Source organism: Penicillium chrysogenum, assembly GCF_028827035.1.
Source record: "Penicillium chrysogenum strain IBT 35668 chromosome Unknown utg000001l_segment0_segment0, whole genome shotgun sequence".
In the NCBI taxonomy this organism is placed as follows: domain Eukaryota; kingdom Fungi; phylum Ascomycota; class Eurotiomycetes; order Eurotiales; family Aspergillaceae; genus Penicillium; species Penicillium chrysogenum.
The window spans coordinates 4,788,561-4,807,029 of record NW_026622749.1 but is presented as its reverse complement, the minus strand read 5'-3'; the positions used below and the strand labels follow the sequence as shown (position 1 = coordinate 4,807,029).

The 18,469-nt window shown below is 50.2% G+C and overlaps 9 protein-coding genes across 9 annotated transcripts; 5 read left to right on the top strand and 4 right to left on the bottom strand.

Moving 5' to 3' along the window:
* Window positions 1–64: 64 nt before the first annotated feature.
* N7489_001904 (putative RSC complex subunit (Sth1)) lies at window positions 65–4,508 on the top strand (the record flags this gene model as incomplete). The annotated part of the gene is made up of 4 exons (XM_056707659.1): window positions 65–157; window positions 270–465; window positions 539–4,239; window positions 4,299–4,508. The coding sequence occupies 4 exons, from the start codon at window positions 65–67 to the stop codon at window positions 4,506–4,508; spliced, it is 4,200 nt and encodes a 1,399-aa protein (XP_056571961.1).
* Window positions 4,509–5,105: 597 nt separating this feature from the next.
* Window positions 5,106–5,475, top strand: N7489_001903 (uncharacterized protein; the record flags this gene model as incomplete). The annotated part of the gene is given in 2 exon segments (XM_056707658.1): window positions 5,106–5,330; window positions 5,344–5,475. Coding segments are annotated over 2 exon segments (357 nt in total), but the record flags the coding sequence as incomplete, so codon positions are not given.
* A 1,427-nt stretch (window positions 5,476–6,902) lies between these two features.
* On the top strand, window positions 6,903–8,645 carry N7489_001902 (putative tannase; the record flags this gene model as incomplete). Its single annotated transcript, XM_056707657.1, has 1 exon — window positions 6,903–8,645. One exon carries the CDS (start codon window positions 6,903–6,905, stop codon window positions 8,643–8,645), a length of 1,743 nt encoding a protein of 580 aa, XP_056571959.1.
* Window positions 8,646–9,277: 632 nt separating this feature from the next.
* Window positions 9,278–10,030, bottom strand: N7489_001901 (uncharacterized protein; the record flags this gene model as incomplete). The annotated part of the gene is made up of 1 exon (XM_056707656.1): window positions 9,278–10,030. One exon carries the CDS (start codon window positions 10,028–10,030, stop codon window positions 9,278–9,280), a length of 753 nt encoding a protein of 250 aa, XP_056571958.1.
* A 1,276-nt stretch (window positions 10,031–11,306) lies between these two features.
* Window positions 11,307–12,895, bottom strand: N7489_001900 (sterol esterase; the record flags this gene model as incomplete). The annotated part of the gene is made up of 3 exons (XM_056707655.1): window positions 11,307–12,673; window positions 12,726–12,805; window positions 12,861–12,895. 3 exons carry the CDS (start codon window positions 12,893–12,895, stop codon window positions 11,307–11,309), a joined length of 1,482 nt encoding a protein of 493 aa, XP_056571957.1.
* Window positions 12,896–13,166: 271 nt separating this feature from the next.
* Window positions 13,167–13,730, top strand: N7489_001899 (PET191 family protein; the record flags this gene model as incomplete). The annotated part of the gene is made up of 3 exons (XM_056707654.1): window positions 13,167–13,191; window positions 13,314–13,455; window positions 13,541–13,730. 3 exons carry the CDS (start codon window positions 13,167–13,169, stop codon window positions 13,728–13,730), a joined length of 357 nt encoding a protein of 118 aa, XP_056571956.1.
* A 138-nt stretch (window positions 13,731–13,868) lies between these two features.
* N7489_001898 (alpha/beta hydrolase) lies at window positions 13,869–14,663 on the bottom strand (the record flags this gene model as incomplete). Its single annotated transcript, XM_056707653.1, has 2 exons — window positions 13,869–14,192; window positions 14,256–14,663. 2 exons carry the CDS (start codon window positions 14,661–14,663, stop codon window positions 13,869–13,871), a joined length of 732 nt encoding a protein of 243 aa, XP_056571955.1.
* A 756-nt stretch (window positions 14,664–15,419) lies between these two features.
* N7489_001897 (dolichyl-diphosphooligosaccharide-protein glycotransferase) lies at window positions 15,420–16,958 on the bottom strand (the record flags this gene model as incomplete). Its single annotated transcript, XM_056707652.1, has 4 exons — window positions 15,420–15,839; window positions 15,906–16,597; window positions 16,654–16,764; window positions 16,817–16,958. 4 exons carry the CDS (start codon window positions 16,956–16,958, stop codon window positions 15,420–15,422), a joined length of 1,365 nt encoding a protein of 454 aa, XP_056571954.1.
* A 341-nt stretch (window positions 16,959–17,299) lies between these two features.
* Window positions 17,300–17,623, top strand: N7489_001896 (NADH:ubiquinone oxidoreductase subunit NDUFA3; the record flags this gene model as incomplete). Its single annotated transcript, XM_056707651.1, has 2 exons — window positions 17,300–17,483; window positions 17,577–17,623. The coding sequence occupies 2 exons, from the start codon at window positions 17,300–17,302 to the stop codon at window positions 17,621–17,623; spliced, it is 231 nt and encodes a 76-aa protein (XP_056571953.1).
* Between the last annotated feature and the right edge of the window lie 846 nt (window positions 17,624–18,469).

Here is an 18,469-nt window from a genome sequence, read left to right as displayed (position 1 = left end):
TTGACATTGCCCACCCCAAGCCATCTCGCTTGCTCATGAATTGAAAAGAAATACACGCGTCACAATGGCTTCCATACACCCGGCGCCAAACATGGCGCCTGGCAACGTGAGCTTACCGCCTAACCTCACGCAGCAAAATGTCCAGGAGATTCTTCAGGTAAGTTTGTCGCATTACGACCAACACAATTCGCGTACATCAATTTTTCAGCCCTTTAACGCACCTGCCTATGCCTCGTCTGTCCTTGCTGTCGTCTCTAACTTTGTCGCAGAAATACAAGCAAATGCAAGAACAAGGTGTTGGCCCTGATGACCCGGAATTCCTCAAGGCGCACAACCTACTTGCCGCCATTCAACGGCAGCAGGCTTTTCAAAAACAACAGCGCATGGCTCAGCAACAGGCTCAACAGCAGCGCCAACAGCAACAGATGAACGGCGCTACTCCTGAAGCTGCCAATGGCTCTCATGGTAAGCTTTGTCATTGACTCTCCTCGTCCTCTCTATGCCCAAATTCTTCTGCAGGGCTGACATGTTTTCACAGGTCGCACACCCTCGGCTTCCTCGACTGCCGCACCCACTGCCACCAATACCTCGGCAGTTGCTCTGAACCAGAAGAATGCGACGGTTGGCAGCGGTAGCTTTTCGCCAGAGCAACTGGCTACTCTTCGAAACCAAATATTGGCTTTCAAGATGCTGTCGAAGAACCTCGCCATCCCCCTTCGTGTCCAAGAACAGCTTTTCCAAAACCAGAAGAAGTCTCAACCACCTACTCCCACGGACAATGTTACCGCAGCCGAAAAGGTCATTGAATCTGCCACTGACGGCGCTGGTAGCCAGCCTCCAGAAAGCTCGAATGCTGAAGTCATGACCAGGGAGTGGTATGACAGCTTCCAGTCTCCATACGACTCGCTTTCCAAGTCTATTAGCTACACTGACCACGCCAACCGTGCAAATCGTGTGCGCATCCCCGCTCTTTTGCCACCCGGCATTGACTTGGAGCAGATGCGCGAGGATCGTGAGATCATGCTGTATAATAAAATCACTGCTCGCAAAGCAGAGCTTGCCCAACTCCCCGCCAACCTCGGTGTATGGGATACTAGCAAGAGTGATGCACCCACCTACGATGACTCCCTCAAGCTGAAGGCCCTGATTGAGTACAAATCACTCAATCTTTTGCCTAAACAACGACAGTACCGCAAGCAGCTCCAGAGCGAGATGTTCCACTATAGCAACCTCGGAATGACGGCCAACCGCTCGAGTCACCGCCGCATGAAGAAGCAGTCCCTACGTGAGGCTCGTATCACCGAGAAGCTCGAGAAGCAACAGCGTGATGCTCGCGAATCTCGAGAGAAGAAGAAGCAATACGACCAGTTGCAGGCCATCCTCAACCACAGCGCTGATCTTGCTAATGCTTCCGTCCAGCAACGTACGCGCTCGCAGAAGCTGGGTCGTATGATGATCTCTCACCACCAACACATGGAACGTGAAGAGCAGAGGCGTGTGGAGCGAACCGCTAAACAGCGTCTGCAGGCCTTGAAGGCTAACGATGAGGAGACATACCTGAAGCTTTTGGGACAGGCCAAGGATTCACGTATCTCTCATCTGCTCAAGCAGACCGACAACTTCCTTAAGCAGCTTGCCGCATCCGTCAAGGAACAACAGCGCAGTCTGGCAAATCGTTATGGCGAGGCTCACGAGTACGACGAGGAGTCTGACCAAGAGCTCGCGGATAGCGAAAATGAGGACGACAGTACAGCCACTGGAAAGAAGAAGGTCGACTACTACGCTGTCGCTCATCGAATCAATGAAGAAGTCACCTCGCAGCCTGAAATGCTCGTGGGAGGTACTCTCAAGGAGTATCAGATTAAGGGCCTGCAATGGATGATTTCATTGTACAACAATAACCTGAATGGTATTTTGGCCGATGAGATGGGACTCGGAAAGACCATCCAGACGATCAGTTTGATTACCCACATCATTGAAAAGAAGAAGAACAATGGGCCCTTCTTGGTCATTGTTCCCCTGTCCACACTCACTAATTGGAACAACGAGTTTGATAAGTGGGCGCCCACCGTGAGCAAGGTAGTTTACAAGGGCCCACCCAATGCGAGAAAGCAGCAACAGCAACAGATCCGCTGGGGCAACTTCCAGGTTCTTCTCACCACCTACGAGTACATCATCAAGGATCGTCCAATTCTCAGCAAGATCAAGTGGACACACATGATTGTCGACGAAGGTCACCGCATGAAGAACACACAGTCCAAGCTCAGCAGCACTCTCTCCACTTACTACACCAGTCGCTACCGTATCATTTTGACCGGTACCCCCCTGCAAAACAATTTGCCCGAGCTATGGGCTCTTCTTAATTTCGTCCTTCCCAACATTTTCAAGTCTGTCAAGTCATTTGACGAATGGTTTAACACGCCTTTCGCAAATACTGGTGGCCAGGACCGTATGGATTTGAGCGAAGAAGAACAACTCCTAGTTATTCGTCGTCTCCATAAGGTTCTCCGGCCATTCCTTCTCAGGCGTTTGAAGAAGGACGTCGAGAAAGATTTGCCTGATAAGCAGGAGCGCGTCATCAAGTGCCGATTCTCTGCCTTGCAGGCCAAGTTGTACAAGCAACTTGTTACCCACAACAAGATGGCTGTCACTGATGGTAAGGGCGGCAAGACCGGAATGCGTGGTCTCAGCAACATGCTCATGCAGTTGCGAAAGCTCTGCAACCATCCTTTCGTCTTTGAGCCCGTTGAAGACCAGATGAACCCCACTCGCATGTCCAACGACCTGCTTTGGCGTACAGCAGGAAAGTTTGAGCTGCTTGATCGTATCCTTCCCAAGTTCCGTGCTACGGGCCACAGAGTCTTGATGTTCTTCCAGATGACTCAGATCATGAACATCATGGAAGATTTCCTTCGCCTTCGTGGAATGAAGTACCTCCGTCTGGACGGATCCACTAAGTCCGACGACCGATCGGACCTCTTGAGGCAGTTCAACGCTCCTGATTCTGAATACTTCTGCTTTTTGCTTTCCACCCGTGCAGGTGGTCTTGGTCTTAATCTGCAGACTGCAGACACTGTTATTATCTACGATTCGGATTGGAACCCTCACCAGGATTTGCAAGCCCAGGATCGTGCTCATCGTATTGGTCAGAAGAACGAGGTCCGTATTTTGCGGCTTATCAGCTCCAACTCAGTCGAAGAGAAGATCCTCGAGCGTGCCCAGTTCAAGTTGGACATGGATGGCAAGGTTATCCAGGCCGGAAAGTTCGATAACAAGTCCACTAATGAAGAGCGAGATGCACTTCTTCGAACTCTGCTGGACTCGGCAGAGGCTGCGGAACAGATCGGTGATCACGACGAAATGGATGATGATGAACTCAATGAAATCATGGCACGATCCGAAGAAGAAATTCCTGTTTTCCAGGAGATCGACAGGCAGCGAATCGCCCACGACGCATATGGTCCTGGCCACCGCTACCCTCGACTGATGTCCGAACAAGAATTGCCCGACATTTATATGCAGGAGGATAACCCTGTCACCGAAGAAGTCGAGATGGAGGTCACTGGCCGTGGTGCTCGTGAGCGCAAGGTGACCAAGTACGATGATGGTCTCACCGAAGAGCAGTGGTTGATGGCAGTTGACGCCGATGATGATTCTATTGAAGCAGCGATTGCACGCAAGGAAGCTCGTGTTGAGCGTCGCAAGGCTAACAGGGCTGGACGTGATGACGATGAGTCTTCACCTGAGCCATCGATTATTGATGATGACGAGACCCCTCAAAAACAGAAACGCCGTCGTGGTCCTCCTCCCAAGCGCAAGGCTGAGGAAGTTGTGGAAGAAACCCCACAACCCAAGCGCAAGAGAGGTCGCCAGCCTAAGATTCCGGATACTCTCAACCCCACTGATCGTGCCAACTTGACTCGCATTCTTGACACTGTGGTCCAGTCGTTGATGGACATGGAGGCTGAGGTACAACCGGAGGGCTCTGATAGTGAAGAGGGCCCCATGGTTCGTTCAATCATCGAGCCGTTCATGAAGCCCCCGCCGCGTTCTTATTATCCCGACTACTACATGATCATTCAAAATCCCATTGCGATGGAAGCGATACAGAAGAAGATCAAGAGGGCCGATTACCAGAGTTTGAAGGAATTCCGCAATGACATCCACTTGCTTTGCCAGAATGCCCGCACTTACAACGAGGATGGCAGTGTGCTATTCCAGGATGCCAATGATATCGAGGTAAGTTTGACTTGTTATTGATCATAATATGATGATTTCTCATACTAATGGTACAACAGACCAAGTGCTTGGTGGAATTGCGACGACTGACCGAGGATCATCCCGAGCTCGCCAACTTTGAAGATCGGTTCGCCGGTGATGCCTCGGGCGCTGACACGCCGCTTAATGCTGGCACCCCAGGCCAGCCGAAGTTGAAGCTCACCTTCAACAATCCCAACCGGGATAGCCCCAGCACTTCAATCGGTGCTGACTACGGCCTTGGAGAGTGAATTGTTCGACATTGTGGTGCCTGAAAACGTCATTAGATCACCGCACGCTTCATATCGAGCCTGCGACTTCCCTTTATGTTGCTTGTGCTTCCTTCTTGTCATGTGTAATCCGAAAATATCTTTTCCCCCTCCCGTTTCTGTGCCATCTAGGAAAGGCGTTTTTTTTTTCCCATGAATGTTTTGTTTTGAAATCGGGGATGGACTTCCGGAGGATGGCGCTGTATTATTCTAAGCGATTGATTTCCCTGGGTGCGTTGTCTTGACTGCATCAACAAGATTCATTTTGTGCAAGACCACCCTTTGTATTTGATGAGTATGTACCTGCAAGTTAGGAACAATTCGGATCGATTTGGACCGTGTTTTGTAACATTATTTATCCCAAGACTTACAATCCGAAGATATCATCTTTTTCAAAAATCCGAAATCGGCTTGTGCGCGTGGACTCCCGATATGCTTGCTGTTGATATGCAGAGGCACTTTCCCACAGTCACCTCATGACCATGTCTACAAACAAAGATCTAGCCGGCAAAGTCGCAATAAATAAGGCCCAGGCCACGCTCCAACTTTCAAAACCAACACTAATAGAAAACAATAGTCACAGGCTCCAACCGCGGCTTCGGCGCCGCAATAGCCCTCAAACTCGCCCAACGTGGAGCAGACATAGCCATAACCTACATCTCCAATGCCACAGCAGCCGTCCTTGAGCGGATCCGTACCCTAGGCGTACGCGCCATCGCCCTCAACGCCGACGTATCACAGGAAGAAGAGGTGAAACCCATGTTCGAGACGTTGCACCGCGAATTCGGCCGCCTCGAAATCGCAGTCAGTAACTCAGGTATCGAGCATTTTGGAAAATCTCTCCGAGGTTAAGGGCAGCGATATAGATGCTATCTTTGCGGTGAATCTCAAGAGTCAATATTTCGTCGCTCAACAGGCTCTTGGCAGGTCTCTGGTGGCGTTTATATAGTGTAGATGGGTTTGAGACTGTGACTGACCCAACCTCCAACCTCTCAACCACATATAAACTAGCCCGAGATATCATGATCAGCCTAAATTTTTTCCCTGACCTCTCAATAGTTACGAATGTCAGTACCCATCCTTATCTACTTAAGTTACCTAGACCTCGTCTTATTATTGCTTATAATGGCACTACAGATGATCCGGTCCCTCAGGGGGGATATGTGCTTCCTTATAAAACTGAAAGGGAAACTTCGAGGTGAGGTGTTCGAATTTCCAACAATACCTATGTGTCTGTAGGTATGAAAGGTGCATGTCTGGTATGTCCATAACGTTTTGAAGAGCTCTACTTTCATCTGCCCCGAGTACCAAGTAAATAAGTTAACCAAGTTTCAACTATGCAGCCATAGAGTTTCCCGAACTCCTGGACTAAACCGCATTGGTAGTGGGCACCTTCTTTCAAGACCTCTTGATCTGATACGGAGTAATGTCCGATGACTCGGTGCCATTCATTGCGGGTCACTACGAAGCCCTACCCCTTAACTTAGATAGTGGTAAGGCTATGGATGTGGACCATATAAATAGAATGGCCGGACGTCAATGTTTCCGAAGAAGTGCCAAAGCCAAGGGACTAGTGGGAATTATTGAAGCGAATGGTCCAACAGTCTAGCCTTTCTTGATTGAATATTCATATTCATATCCTGAAGCCAATTATAGCTTCCTTCTATAGAGATTGATTAGATTTGCCTAGGCCGAAGTTTAACCGTGGACCTAGATCAGACCTATGGGCTTTGAGAATGGCCACGCGTACGGAGTACGTCTCTGGGAATGACGTGGACGCCGGACTATGGACCATGGATGGGTTTTAGTGTTAGATTTTAAGTATAAGGGAAGAAACCTTACCCGGCCATATCAAACTCTAAATAAGCTAGTGCCATTTCCTGGTCAACAAGTCTCTGAGGAAAAGACTTACTCCCTAATTCCGAAGGTTAAACGGAACTAGATACACATTAGGCTACGAGGACCGAACCCCTTCCCTTAATTCGGAAGGTTGAATTGAACTAAATACGCGTTAGCCTATGAAGACCGATCCGTTTCCCTCCCCTCCACGTTCTACTTATTTCGACCCTAACTAGTTTGAGCTGCGCCTTGGGATGAGTGTTGGATGATGACGAGTCAGTATAGGTTGATGCGGAAAGACAGTGATCCGTGCTTCTAGGTATGGTTTCATGGTTTGATTGCAGGCAACGCAGCGGGTTAACGCATGATCTACACCTTGGTTGCCAGAAACTGGAACCAATATAGAGTACTGCAAATCTTATAAGTATAGCTTGCCTCTAACGTTCCTGTCGATCTCTTAGGTCTTCACACTCGTTATATCTTCTTCTTGACATTCATTCGTTAAATTTTATATCTCTTCATTTGATATACTTCAACATGCGTCTCTCCTGGGGCGCGCCTGCTGCAGCACTAGCAGCGTCGGCAAGCGCTGCTTCGCTTGCTGATGTCTGCACCGTGTCGAATGTGCAGTCTGCCCTGCCCTCCAATGGCACTCTGCTGGGTATCAACATGATCCCTTCCGCTGTGACTGCCAGTCCTGTTTACAATGCCAGCGCTGGTATGGGGAGCACCGAGACCTACACCTACTGCAATGTGACGGTCACCTACGAGCACACTGGCAAGGGAGACTCCGTCGTCATCAAGTATGCCTTCCCCAAGCCCTCTGACTTTAAGAAGCGCTTCTATGTTGCCGGTGGTGGTGGCTTCTCTCTGTCTAGCGATGCAACTGGTGGTCTCGAGTACGGTGCTGTTGGCGGTGCCACTAGCGCAGGATATGATGCCTTCAACAACAGTTACGACGAGGTGGTCCTCTACGGAAACGGAACTATCAACTGGGACGCAACCTACATGTTCGCATACCAAGCTCTGGGTGAAATGACCAAGATCGGAAAGGTTCTTACCAAGGGCTTCTATGGCATGGCTTCTTCCGCCAAGGTCTATACCTACTACGAAGGCTGCTCTGATGGCGGCCGTGAGGGTATGAGCCAAATCCAGCGCTACGGAGAGGAGTACGATGGAGCGATCACCGGAGCCCCGGCTTTCCGCTTCGCCCAACAGCAAGTCCACCACGTTTTCTCAGCTGCGGCCGAGCAGACCCTCGACTACTACCCACCTCCCTGCGAACTGGCGAAGATAGTGAACGCTACTATCGCCGCATGCGATCCCCTCGATGGCCGAACCGACGGCGTCATCTCCCGCACCGACCTCTGCAAGCTCAAGTTCAATCTGACCTCCATCATCGGCGAGGAATACTACTGTGCAGCAGCAACCAGCACCTCCTTAGGTTTCGGCTTCAGCAAGCGCGCCGACGGCAGCAGCACCTCCACTACACCCGAACAGAGCGGCAAAGTCACTGCCAAGGGTGTGCAAGTCGCACAAGCCATCTACGACGGCCTACACAACTCGAAGGGCGAGCGCGCCTACCTTTCCTGGCAAGTCGGCTCTGAGCTCAGCGACGGCGACACAACTTGGAACAACGCGACCAGCAAGTGGGAAATGAGCATCCCCTCGACGGGCGGCGAGTACGTGACCAAGTTCATCCAGCTCCTTGATCTCGACAACCTCTCCGACCTCGACAACGTCACCTACGACACCCTCGTCGACTGGATGAACACCGGCATGGTCCGTTACATGGACAGTCTGCAAACCACTCTGCCGGACTTAACCCCGTTCCAATCCTCCGGCGGAAAACTCCTGCACTACCACGGTGAATCCGACCCCAGTATTCCCTCTGCGTCTTCCGTACACTACTGGCAGTCCGTCCGCTCCATCATGTACCCGCATCTGTCTTCCCAGGATAGTCTCAAGGAACTCGCCGATTGGTACCAGTTCTACCTCGTCCCCGGTGCTGCGCACTGCGGCACAAATAAGCTGCAGCCTGGCCCGTACCCCGAGAATAACATGCAGACTATGATCGATTGGGTGGAGAATGATGTCAAGCCTTCTCGTTTGAACGCGACTGTCTCATCTGGTACTTATGAGGGTGAGACGCAGATGCTTTGCCAGTGGCCTACTCGTCCGCTCTGGAAGAGTAACAGCACCTTCCAGTGTGTTGATGATAAGGCTTCCATTGAGAGCTGGACTTACTCTTTCCCTGCTTTCAAGGTGCCCGTGTACTAGGTTGTATTTCCTGTACCAGACGCTCTTGGCATGCCAAGGATGTCTCTCGCTTGAGTTATTTTTGGATTGAAAACTGGAGATTAGATTGCTGATCAGCCCTAGTTTAGCCCTAGAAGAGTCTCATTTTGCGACCAACTTGGGATTCTACTGTAATTATATTCTGCTCAATAGATATTTTATCATCTGCTTTATCTTGCAAGGTGGACGTGGCGTTGGCCACTTTGCAAATGTAGTATGTGCGTGTCCGTCGCCGTTGGGCGATTACCCCTCATTGGGGGTCAATGACTTGGGATGAATCATTAGGCCCTCATTAATTGTACAAAAGAACATTGTAGGCCCAATAACTTTTCGCATATGACAACATGTGAATGTATTGAATTAGGCGATGAGTATGTGGACAGGCTACAGTCTACAATGCTCAACTTCTACAATCCCACGATATGGGCATCCGACATGTTTGAGAATTTTCTAATTTTCGTTCTTTAACTCTATAAACAACGGTGTATCTAAAAAGAAATCTGATTTGTGCTTCGTAAATTTGTACTTTGCAATTTGTGCAGCATGAAAACTCCCCCCCAATAACCAAAAGGTATATCCAACTAAACACCTAGAACCAGAACCCAAGCAACACTCTAACCCAGAGTCAGAGTGTAAGCGTTATCGATACCACAAGCCAGGGTATTGACATCATCGGGGTTCTGGTAGGACTGGGTGCAGTAGGCATCACCAGGGGCGCAGGTCGAAGTGGGGCAAGTCTCGTCGCTGATAGTGACAGCGAATCCGGCGCTGACGAAGGGCGAGGTCTTGAGCATGTTGATGGACGACATATCCCAGAAGAGGACGTCACCGGACTGGGTGTACTCGAACTGCAGCACGCTGTCGCAGACCTCGGTGGTCGACATCTTGATGGAGATACCGCCGCCGTTGGAGTTGGTGAGCCAGGTGTCGTGGAAGGTCTCGCCGGAGGGCAGGGTCTGCATTTCACCGGCGGTCTCGGTCACGACCCACAGGTAGACGGTGTCCGGGAGGTTGTTGACAATGGAGACACCGCTGCCGGTGGCGGCGGGGCTGCTGCTGGTGCTGGATGGGGCGCTGGTGGTGCTTGAGGGAGCGCTGGTGGTAGTTGGGACGATGGTGGGGACACTGGTGCTGGGAACGCTCAGAGTCGGGACAGCGGGAGTCCAAGTCGAGGTGCTGGAAGGAAGGGCGACCTCCTGGATGGGGAGGTTGGTGGGCGCACTGATGGGAGTGGCGGTCTCGTAGACGGTTTCATAGACGGTCTCCCAGACGGTCTCCTCGACGTACTTGACATCGGGGACGGCGACAGGGCGCGCAGAGGCAGTCACTGCCAGAAGGGCCGAGAGGGTGAAAACGTTGAAGCGCATATTGGCTGAATGAATCCGATATTGAAGGAAGGTGTTTGAAGACAAGTGATATCCTTTGAAGGAGGGACTTTAGTCTGATCTACAGACTGTTAAGGAGAGTGTTGTAATGAGGCTCAGCCCCGAGGGAAAGAATCTAAATGAGTGTGATTCGAAAGATCGTGATGTCAAAGGAGAGAAAGAAAGAGGAGAAGGAGGAGGGTAAAGCGGCATTTTATTCTTTGGGGTGGAGTACGTAGGCATAGGGCATTGGGTGTGTCAGATTTTGGGGTGGCAGGAGTTTGATAGGCCGTCGAACCCCATTGAACCATAAAATTGGGTTGACCATGTGTATCCATGTGGTCGGTGCCTGATTAGAATGGGGTTCATTATAATGATCCCATTGGTAACCATTGTCAGGGCCAGGAACAGAGATCTGGTCCGGCCAACCCGAGTGGACTAGTCAACGACTTTCCATGGGTTCGCGTAGTTCCTGATCCACGAAACTAAGTTTTTCATTGTTTTTTTCGATTTCTCTTGTTCGTTGTGACTTGTTCGCCAGCGCTAATTTCTACGGTGGAGATAGGCGCCCGGTCTAGATCGAATCAGAACCCACAAAGAACTCGGACAAAAAGTTTTCAATGCCCTGTCATTGATTATTATTACTACTTATTGGGCTTGTGGAATTGCGCCACCTGTCTGACATCCGAACCATGCCCCTGAATATCATCTTTTGTGCCTGTTCACAATATAAGAATCCAATATAAAAGATCTCCTCGAGTTCTCCAGACCGAAATCGACTTAATCAAAGCTTATTCTTAGGTTCCAACGGGTTAGGAAGGAGGATAGATCATCACTTTGCCCTAGTGCCGATTTTGTACTCCGTATCGTGCCCAGTAAGTCTAGACTGTGGATACGAGAGTTGGGTCACATACATAAGTTTGATTAACGATGCTCTAGTCAGGTACTCTACGGAGCTGTAGTACTACGTAGGTACGGAGTGAATTATCAGGCACAGACTCCGGAACTTCCCCTCTCGACGCCACTTCGGTGGATTCAGGCAACGGGTTCCTACAACATAGAAAACTCTGTCGGCATTTATCGTGCCAAGCCCTGGCTAGGTGGCAATCCGTACACACAAGACACATCTGTTTATGAATGGGTACCATACAAGTGTATCCTATAATCCCCTCACACCCGTGGACGGATGTGGCGAGCGACCCGCCACGCAATGACCCCGCTCAAAAGTCCACAGGAAATTTTTGTATGTTGTACTCCGTACATTTAAAAGTAACGATGTTCAGGGAGTAGCCCCGTAGGCTACATCATTGGGGAAGAGATGGGCTTTCCGAACAACCGATGTATTGGAAACACGACCGTCGGTTAAAAATCCGTGTTTCTCAGACCCCGTATTGCTGGCAGCCAACGGGCCACCCCGGCTATAGGTCTCAAGCGCATTGAACACATAACCGAAGACTTGGCGGTCAACGTCGGAGGCCCACAAAAAGTCTAGATGCTCGTAGGTTGGAATCGCCTGGGCGACAGTATCATGTGGCAACCCTTTCAGCATCACTCCAATATCAACGAGACTATCGCTGTCACCGTACAGGAGGACAATCGGGGTTTTGATGTTGCGAGTAGGGTATTTGACCGGCTTGTAAAAACGCTCGCTAGCAGCTACGCTGAATGGAGCATAGACTTCATCATCGTAGAACTGGAAGTTCTTATTCCGAATGATTTGGAACCAATGCACGACGGACTTGGTGCTGGTGAAGGAATATAGATGCAAATAGGCGGCAAGCTTTTGGGTTTGTTTGATGTTGCGACACTTCCAGTTGAAGAGGGCTTGGAGGGCTGCGTCGATGATACGCACAAATATTGGCGGGTACAGTATCGTTTGCCACATGGTTGTCGAGGATAGGATGCTGCGTCGACCAAATAACAGGAACAAAAAGTCCGGAGAGGCTTTCATTAGTGAATCAACAATGCGGTTGCGGAGACCCGAAGGAGCCATGGCCGGTGCGAGTGCCACAAACACATCAATCTTCTGGTTGAGCAATGGATGAATAGCAAGTGTAGCGAATGCCTGCGCTGTTCCCTGGGAGAATCCGATGTAAGACAACGACGGCTGATTTGTCACTTCGAGGATGTACTCGATGCTGTTGGGGACATCATAAAAGGCGAACTGATCGATAGAGAAATCCCAAAATTCATTGGAACCAGGCGAGAATCGAATCGACTTCTTGGAGTATTTATTTCCACGGTTGTTCCCCAACCATACATCGTACCCCCTTTCCACCAGCTGAAAGGGCAGGCACCGCTGCTCGTCTGTCAAGGCTACCCACACCTCACTTGACATGAGCAGGCCGTGGTGGAGGTAGACGACCTTTTTCCGAATCCCATTTGGACCTTGATTGACGCGCATGCCTTCTTCCCCTTTTCGATATGCCAGCCGATGAAGTCCAAGGAGGTAACCATCGCTTGTTTGTACGATGTGCTCCTCCGCTTGATACCCAAAAAGGGCACATATCTCGGTGAAGTCGGATGCATCTGCAACAGAGCATGCAAACTTTTCCTCCTTTGTACGCTTGGGACGGGATTCGTTAGGAATTAAAAGATTGAAAAGTGCCTTGGACTGGCCATAGCAAAACTTGATGATAGGGCTTGCTGGTTAGGGGTTAATAATGGCATCATCCATTGATCGGTGATTTTCACTAACGTAGGCACCAAGTAATTAAGTGAATGATTGTCTCCAGCAGGACAAGGATCAAAGACCCAAAGAGAGCTAGGTACTCATACCTAGAGACGTGAAGGTCAATTGCTGCATTCTTCGTGGAAGCTTGGAGTTCCTTACCAGAACAGTCTCCCGATGAACGGAACTCGCGACATAATGAACAACAATTGCTATGCATATGTGCAGGTACACTTGAAGATTCAATGCAAGCGACAGAGATGCTGCAAATGTTTAAAAGCGCAAAACAAGCGATGAATATCCCCCGACGTCATTACCAACATGTGATAGCGATGCTTATCTCATCCGGAGATTCTCCGCATCCGCCAATCAGCGTCGAGATATCTGACAGCCCGAATTTGCCGTGGCCTCGATCTTTTGATCTCTTGCTGCTTGTGGTTGCGCATTCGTCCACAAGGTCGCGTCAACATGCCCAGTTCGTGCAATGATATCCGTATGTTACACCCCTCGAGTCGCACAACTGTTTAAAGGAGTGTCATGTTCCTGACCCAGCTGGACCTTCTACCGCAACCCTCCTTTGCTATAACGCAAACTGACCACAAATTGATTATCTAGGGGAGGCTCTAGCCCAATGTCTCCAGGAGTCGGACTGTATCATGGTCCAGCGCCATACGCCACGTGAATGTCTCAGCTCTCCTCTCGCCGAGGAGTTACCCACGAAATGTCAGCAGCTGCGGAAAGGATTCAGCGAGTGCAAGTGAGTCGGAAACTGAGCCTCGACTAGGCTGACCATTATGGACAAAAGAAACATCCGCTAATTATTGTGCCTTCTCTCGGCACAGACGTGGTATGATCGATATGCGCAAGCGCTTCCGTGGCAACCAACCCATCTCGATGTCCAAGGAGATGGACGGGAAATCTGGCAATTCGTCTGGAGGGCAGCTATATGCTGGACAACCGGCATACCAGACGGTTAAGGAAATCAACGGAAACGAAGTACAGATGGATCCGGAGAAGACAAGGGGCCTGTAAAAAGGGTATTTGGATTCGCTGATTACATGCTGGCATGGCCCGGAGTTCGGTTACGCTCAAAAACATACATTCCTTCTCTGATACTCACTTCTCTCGAGACCGACTGAGATTCTTCATACCCAAGTCCGATAATACATATTATACCTTCACTATCTCTTCCAGAACACCCACCAGCCGGTCAGGCATACTCAAGAACGGCGAATGTGAGCTCGGCAGACGGTGGGTAGTGTCAGACCCGCCCATTTTCGAGGCAAAGAACTCCTGGATAGCTGGCGGCAGGGCCAGATCCTGCTCGCAGATGATGTAGGAGCAGGGGATATCGCGCCACGGCTCATAGGTGGTTTCACCCGAAAAGACCGCACGTGAGGTGTGCATTGTCGTGCGATTCCATTTTTCTTGCTGCTCGACGGTCAGGTCCTGCCAGCCAACGGCCCCCGTGCCGTCGGCGCGAGCGTAGTCGCCCTTTTTCTTGGTCAGCTGGATCTTGGACAATGATACCGATCATATGATGCTGGGTGGACTAACCTCGACCTTCATCCAGGGTAAATAATTTCCTCCCAGCATTCCAAGCAAGCTCTGGCCTTTGTCTAGCGCAAAGGCAGCTAGATAGATAACCTTCATAATGCCGCCCGGCTTCCCGCTCTCCGCACGAACATGCTTCACCAGCCCCTCGCTAGCTGTGGAGGCTACAACGCCGCCGTAGGAGTGTGCCACAAGGACAATATCCTTTCCCTCATCTGCTAGAGTTGTCAATACCCCACGCAGGGACGCAACGTCATCTTCCAATGTCAGGGAAGGGGGCTCAGCGCCGATAGAGGGGTGCGCGGGGCACTCAGAAGGATACCCGAGGGTATTCAGACGGTCACGCACGGCATCGAAGACGATGGGAGTGACCCAAGCACCGAGGGAGAAGACGAAAGTCGGTTTATTCATTTCCGAAAGATTCAACTGCGTAACGGGGTATATACAGGAGAGCAACGTTCGAAAGAACGGAACATATTAGAATCGAGGCTAGGTCTTGGTTCTCCCCTATCATTGAAGCCACGTCCAGAAGTGACGAGTCCAGCTGCTGCTTCGGGCAAGTGTGAGTGCTAGTAACTATTGTTAGACCAATTTAGGATGGACTAAATGGCCCGCTGTGGGTATTTGGGACCAACGACAGTCAATTTCATCCTTTGCGGATGTTTTAGTTTCATTCACATCCTATCAGACTTCTGCCCTCTTTTCGTGTGAAGGCTATTGCGCCTAATATAGTGCCGGTTTCGTGAACATCTAAAGCTTCAGTACCATTCTCATCACTGGGGTTGATATACCCTCCGTAGACGTAGAGTTAGGCAGCTGCAGGCTGACGATTCCGAATGAAAAATGTCAATCCGAACTCAAACTCCAATAGATACGTCTTTGTTCGTCTGATCGGGAATTAACAGCCAATACCAATGGGGATGATACTACGTTCCTCAATTTCAGTTTCAGTCCATCAAACGAGACAAGTCACTCGAGTGTATTAGCGAACCGAGCCATTATTTAGATTCCTCCTGGCTATAATCACACCAGACAGAAGGGGCAGGAGAATATCACATCATTGGAAATTGGTCATCTTTGGACCTAATGTGTTCATTTGGAGATCAAGAATCATGCAACAAAATTGAAAATCTTGGACAGACAGTCCAATGCATACAGAATATAGATTTACTGAGTCTTCTTAAGCGTATCAGTCACAGGAGCAGAGTAGAGCCAGACAATGACGAAAGCCAAAAATCCTCCAATCACCGACCAAAGACCGGCAATCCATACCCAACCGCCAGTAATAGCCCAGCTGCGAGGGTACTCATCGTGTGCAAAGTGGCGGTTGGTGACCTCATGCTTCTCCTCGATGGAGGTCAAGAAGGGACGCTTGTAGTTGACGCGGAAGGAGAAGATACCGTGCTGATCGGGGGTCACAAACTGAGTGCTGAACACAGTGCTGGTATCGGTGCGGTGGGTGGGTTGGAGGGTGAGACGGTGGAAGGGCGAGAGCATGGTGAACTCGAGCTGGAGCGCGTCGTCGCCGGGGACATCGAAGGGAACCCACTTGTCATAGACATACTCGGAAACCTCGATGCTGTAGATCTGCAGGCAAATAAAGATAGCTGGTTAGTTTGGAAGGGAAGGACAATAAATGGGTGTTTCACGTACAGTCTCGTTCTTGATCCGGTAGATCGAGGGGTTCAATTCGGCGCCCTCAGTGGCAAGGCGATGCTCGACCTTGTCAACCTTGAGGACACCAGTCTCCTTGAAAGCCCAAGCAGTCAACTGCTTAGCGAACTCGCGGTTCACGGTGGAAGTCTTCTTGCCGCTGGGCGTCTTGACGGAGGCAGAGAACCATTTGTCCTCCAACGACTCCACTGATCCGAGAACAGTGAAGCGGGCAGAGTTGCGGGCCTGCATAGCGGAAACAATGTTCAGCTGCGAACCGGTAGCCAGGATATCCTCCGCCGCGGGCATGCCCTCCTTGGGGTTGTAGCTGTAGGCAGTGGCGGGGGCCCTGAGGATCGGAGAGAGGAGGGCGCTGTCACCGAGAGTCTGGGGAGCAACTCGGGGGAGGGCAAGAACACCTTCACCATCAAAAAAGGCCTTGACGTCAGAACGGAGGGGTCCAGGGCGCTGGAGAACAAGGACGTCATGTTTCTCAGCGGCCGAGAGGGTGTCGTAGTTGAAGTGGTCGACAACGACTTGTGAGCGATCGGTGGAGAGGTGAATGTCGAGTTCAAGGAGAAGGGAGCTGATGGCGCTGGAGGTGGCAGTCTTGCCAGAAAGGGCGAGGAGGATGTTGCCATCCTTGTTCATGAAGTCGAGGATGTGTTTTGGGGTCAAGGAGGGGCCGAGGCCTGTATTCTTGGGTCAATCGACTAAACATTGAACCAATTAAATCGGGGTTTCCCACCTTTGGACTTGGGAGGGAGGATCAGGAGGTGATCGTAAGCTCTTTCGCCGTGCTTGAACAGGGCTAGCTGTTCACTCTTAGAGGATTCGATTGAGACATCATATCCCCGTGCTGGAACCCGAGAGTTAGCGAATAACCCATGGACTAAGGAAAAGTAAATTACCCTCTAGGTCTGCCCACAACGTGGAGTATAAGTCCTTCTGTTCTGTGTCTTCCAGAATGGCCAGCAGGCGACTGCCGGAGCTACTCAGCGCATTTACCACAGCCAAGAAGCCACAAATGAGCAACGCAAGACACCACCTCATTTTGAACAAATTCCGCACAGCGGAGCGGAAGGATCAAAAATAAGTAAGTAAAGAAAGGTGGTTGAGGATCCAAGTTGTATAGATAGCCAGAAAGGGCGACGTGTTTAATGGGCGAGTGCCAAGACCTGAGAGCGCTAGGTCCGCATCTCCGAACTTCGACTTCACCTCGTCCCTCCGGCATCAATTTTGCTTCTCTGATTCCTGCCACTCAACAACCACTAAGTGGGACCGGTGAATCTGTTCATTTGCGTGCGCTTGAACAGTTTTATTCTATTACTCAGGCATTGACATCCCACCTATATCGGAAAAACCCTCGTCGTCAACGACCTCTTCCTACAGCCATGTCTACCCCTCAGTTCTGGTCGACCCCCTTCCGCTACATCCGCTGGGCGGCGCACGAGAAGCCAGCTATCCTCGCTTCTCTGTGCATCGGCTTCATGGGTCCCGTGTCGCTGGCCACTATTCCCCCCATCCGCCGCGCCCTCGGTGACGTCGACCCCGAGCCCGTTCCTCTGACATATCCCAGTATGAAACCATTCAATTCCTACAAATTGGTGCACGAGCATCAAACCTATATATAAGTAAATTGAATCTGACCAATGTTTTCAATACGCACAGTTCCGCAGGGTCCGCGGGTGATCCCCAAGGGTTACGATGACGAATAAATGGGTTCAGAACTACGAAAACGTCAAGGTATCGGTAGTTAGAGAGAATCTCGTGTATTGTCCGAGCCTGGGAAGAATGAATTCAGCGGATGGCAGGAGATGAGTTGGCTGTGCCACTGGACTGATGAACAAATCTCATCGCATCAGTGTGGGCAACCGAAAAAAGACTTGTTCCGGGGCAACTTCTCCTGGCCATCAACATGCTTTGATACCAATATTTGTTTCGCATACGCCGAATGTCGAGCCCGGCGCTACAGTGTATGTACTACGTTTTGTGCAATATAATCGACATCAGCTCGCTTTTCTATGTTTCAAGTCTTGGCTACGTTATGGATAATTGCATTCTTGCGCACCAACGGTCTGATACGACCTTCCCACAATAGAGACAGGCTACCCTCGTATTTAGTGCTACCTATAAAATCCGATCAATTATAGAATTTAATTACACTCTGAAGCCGCAGCCACAGGCCGGACAAAAAGTCAGTGATTTAGATATGATATGTTGATTCAAAGGTAAGAAATTATGCAGAGTAAGAGATTCATTAGAATCATGGAGTCCACGATCTTGCATATCAAAACGTCAATCACAGAAGACGGGCCAACGCCGCAAATGCTCATATCTACATGTAGGTCACCAGCCTTAGTTTATCGAAGCACAACGCTCTCGCAAACCAAAGTTGAAAAAAAAAAGAAAAAAAAAAGAGGTAGAACGATAACTCCCCTCCTTTTCAAGGGAAAGACGAAACAAAAAAAAGTTGCTAAGAACACACAAATCCTGTACACCGTTAAACCAACGAAAAAGATCGCATTATTGTGGGGGGTGAGTATGCCCGGAATCCTGAGACC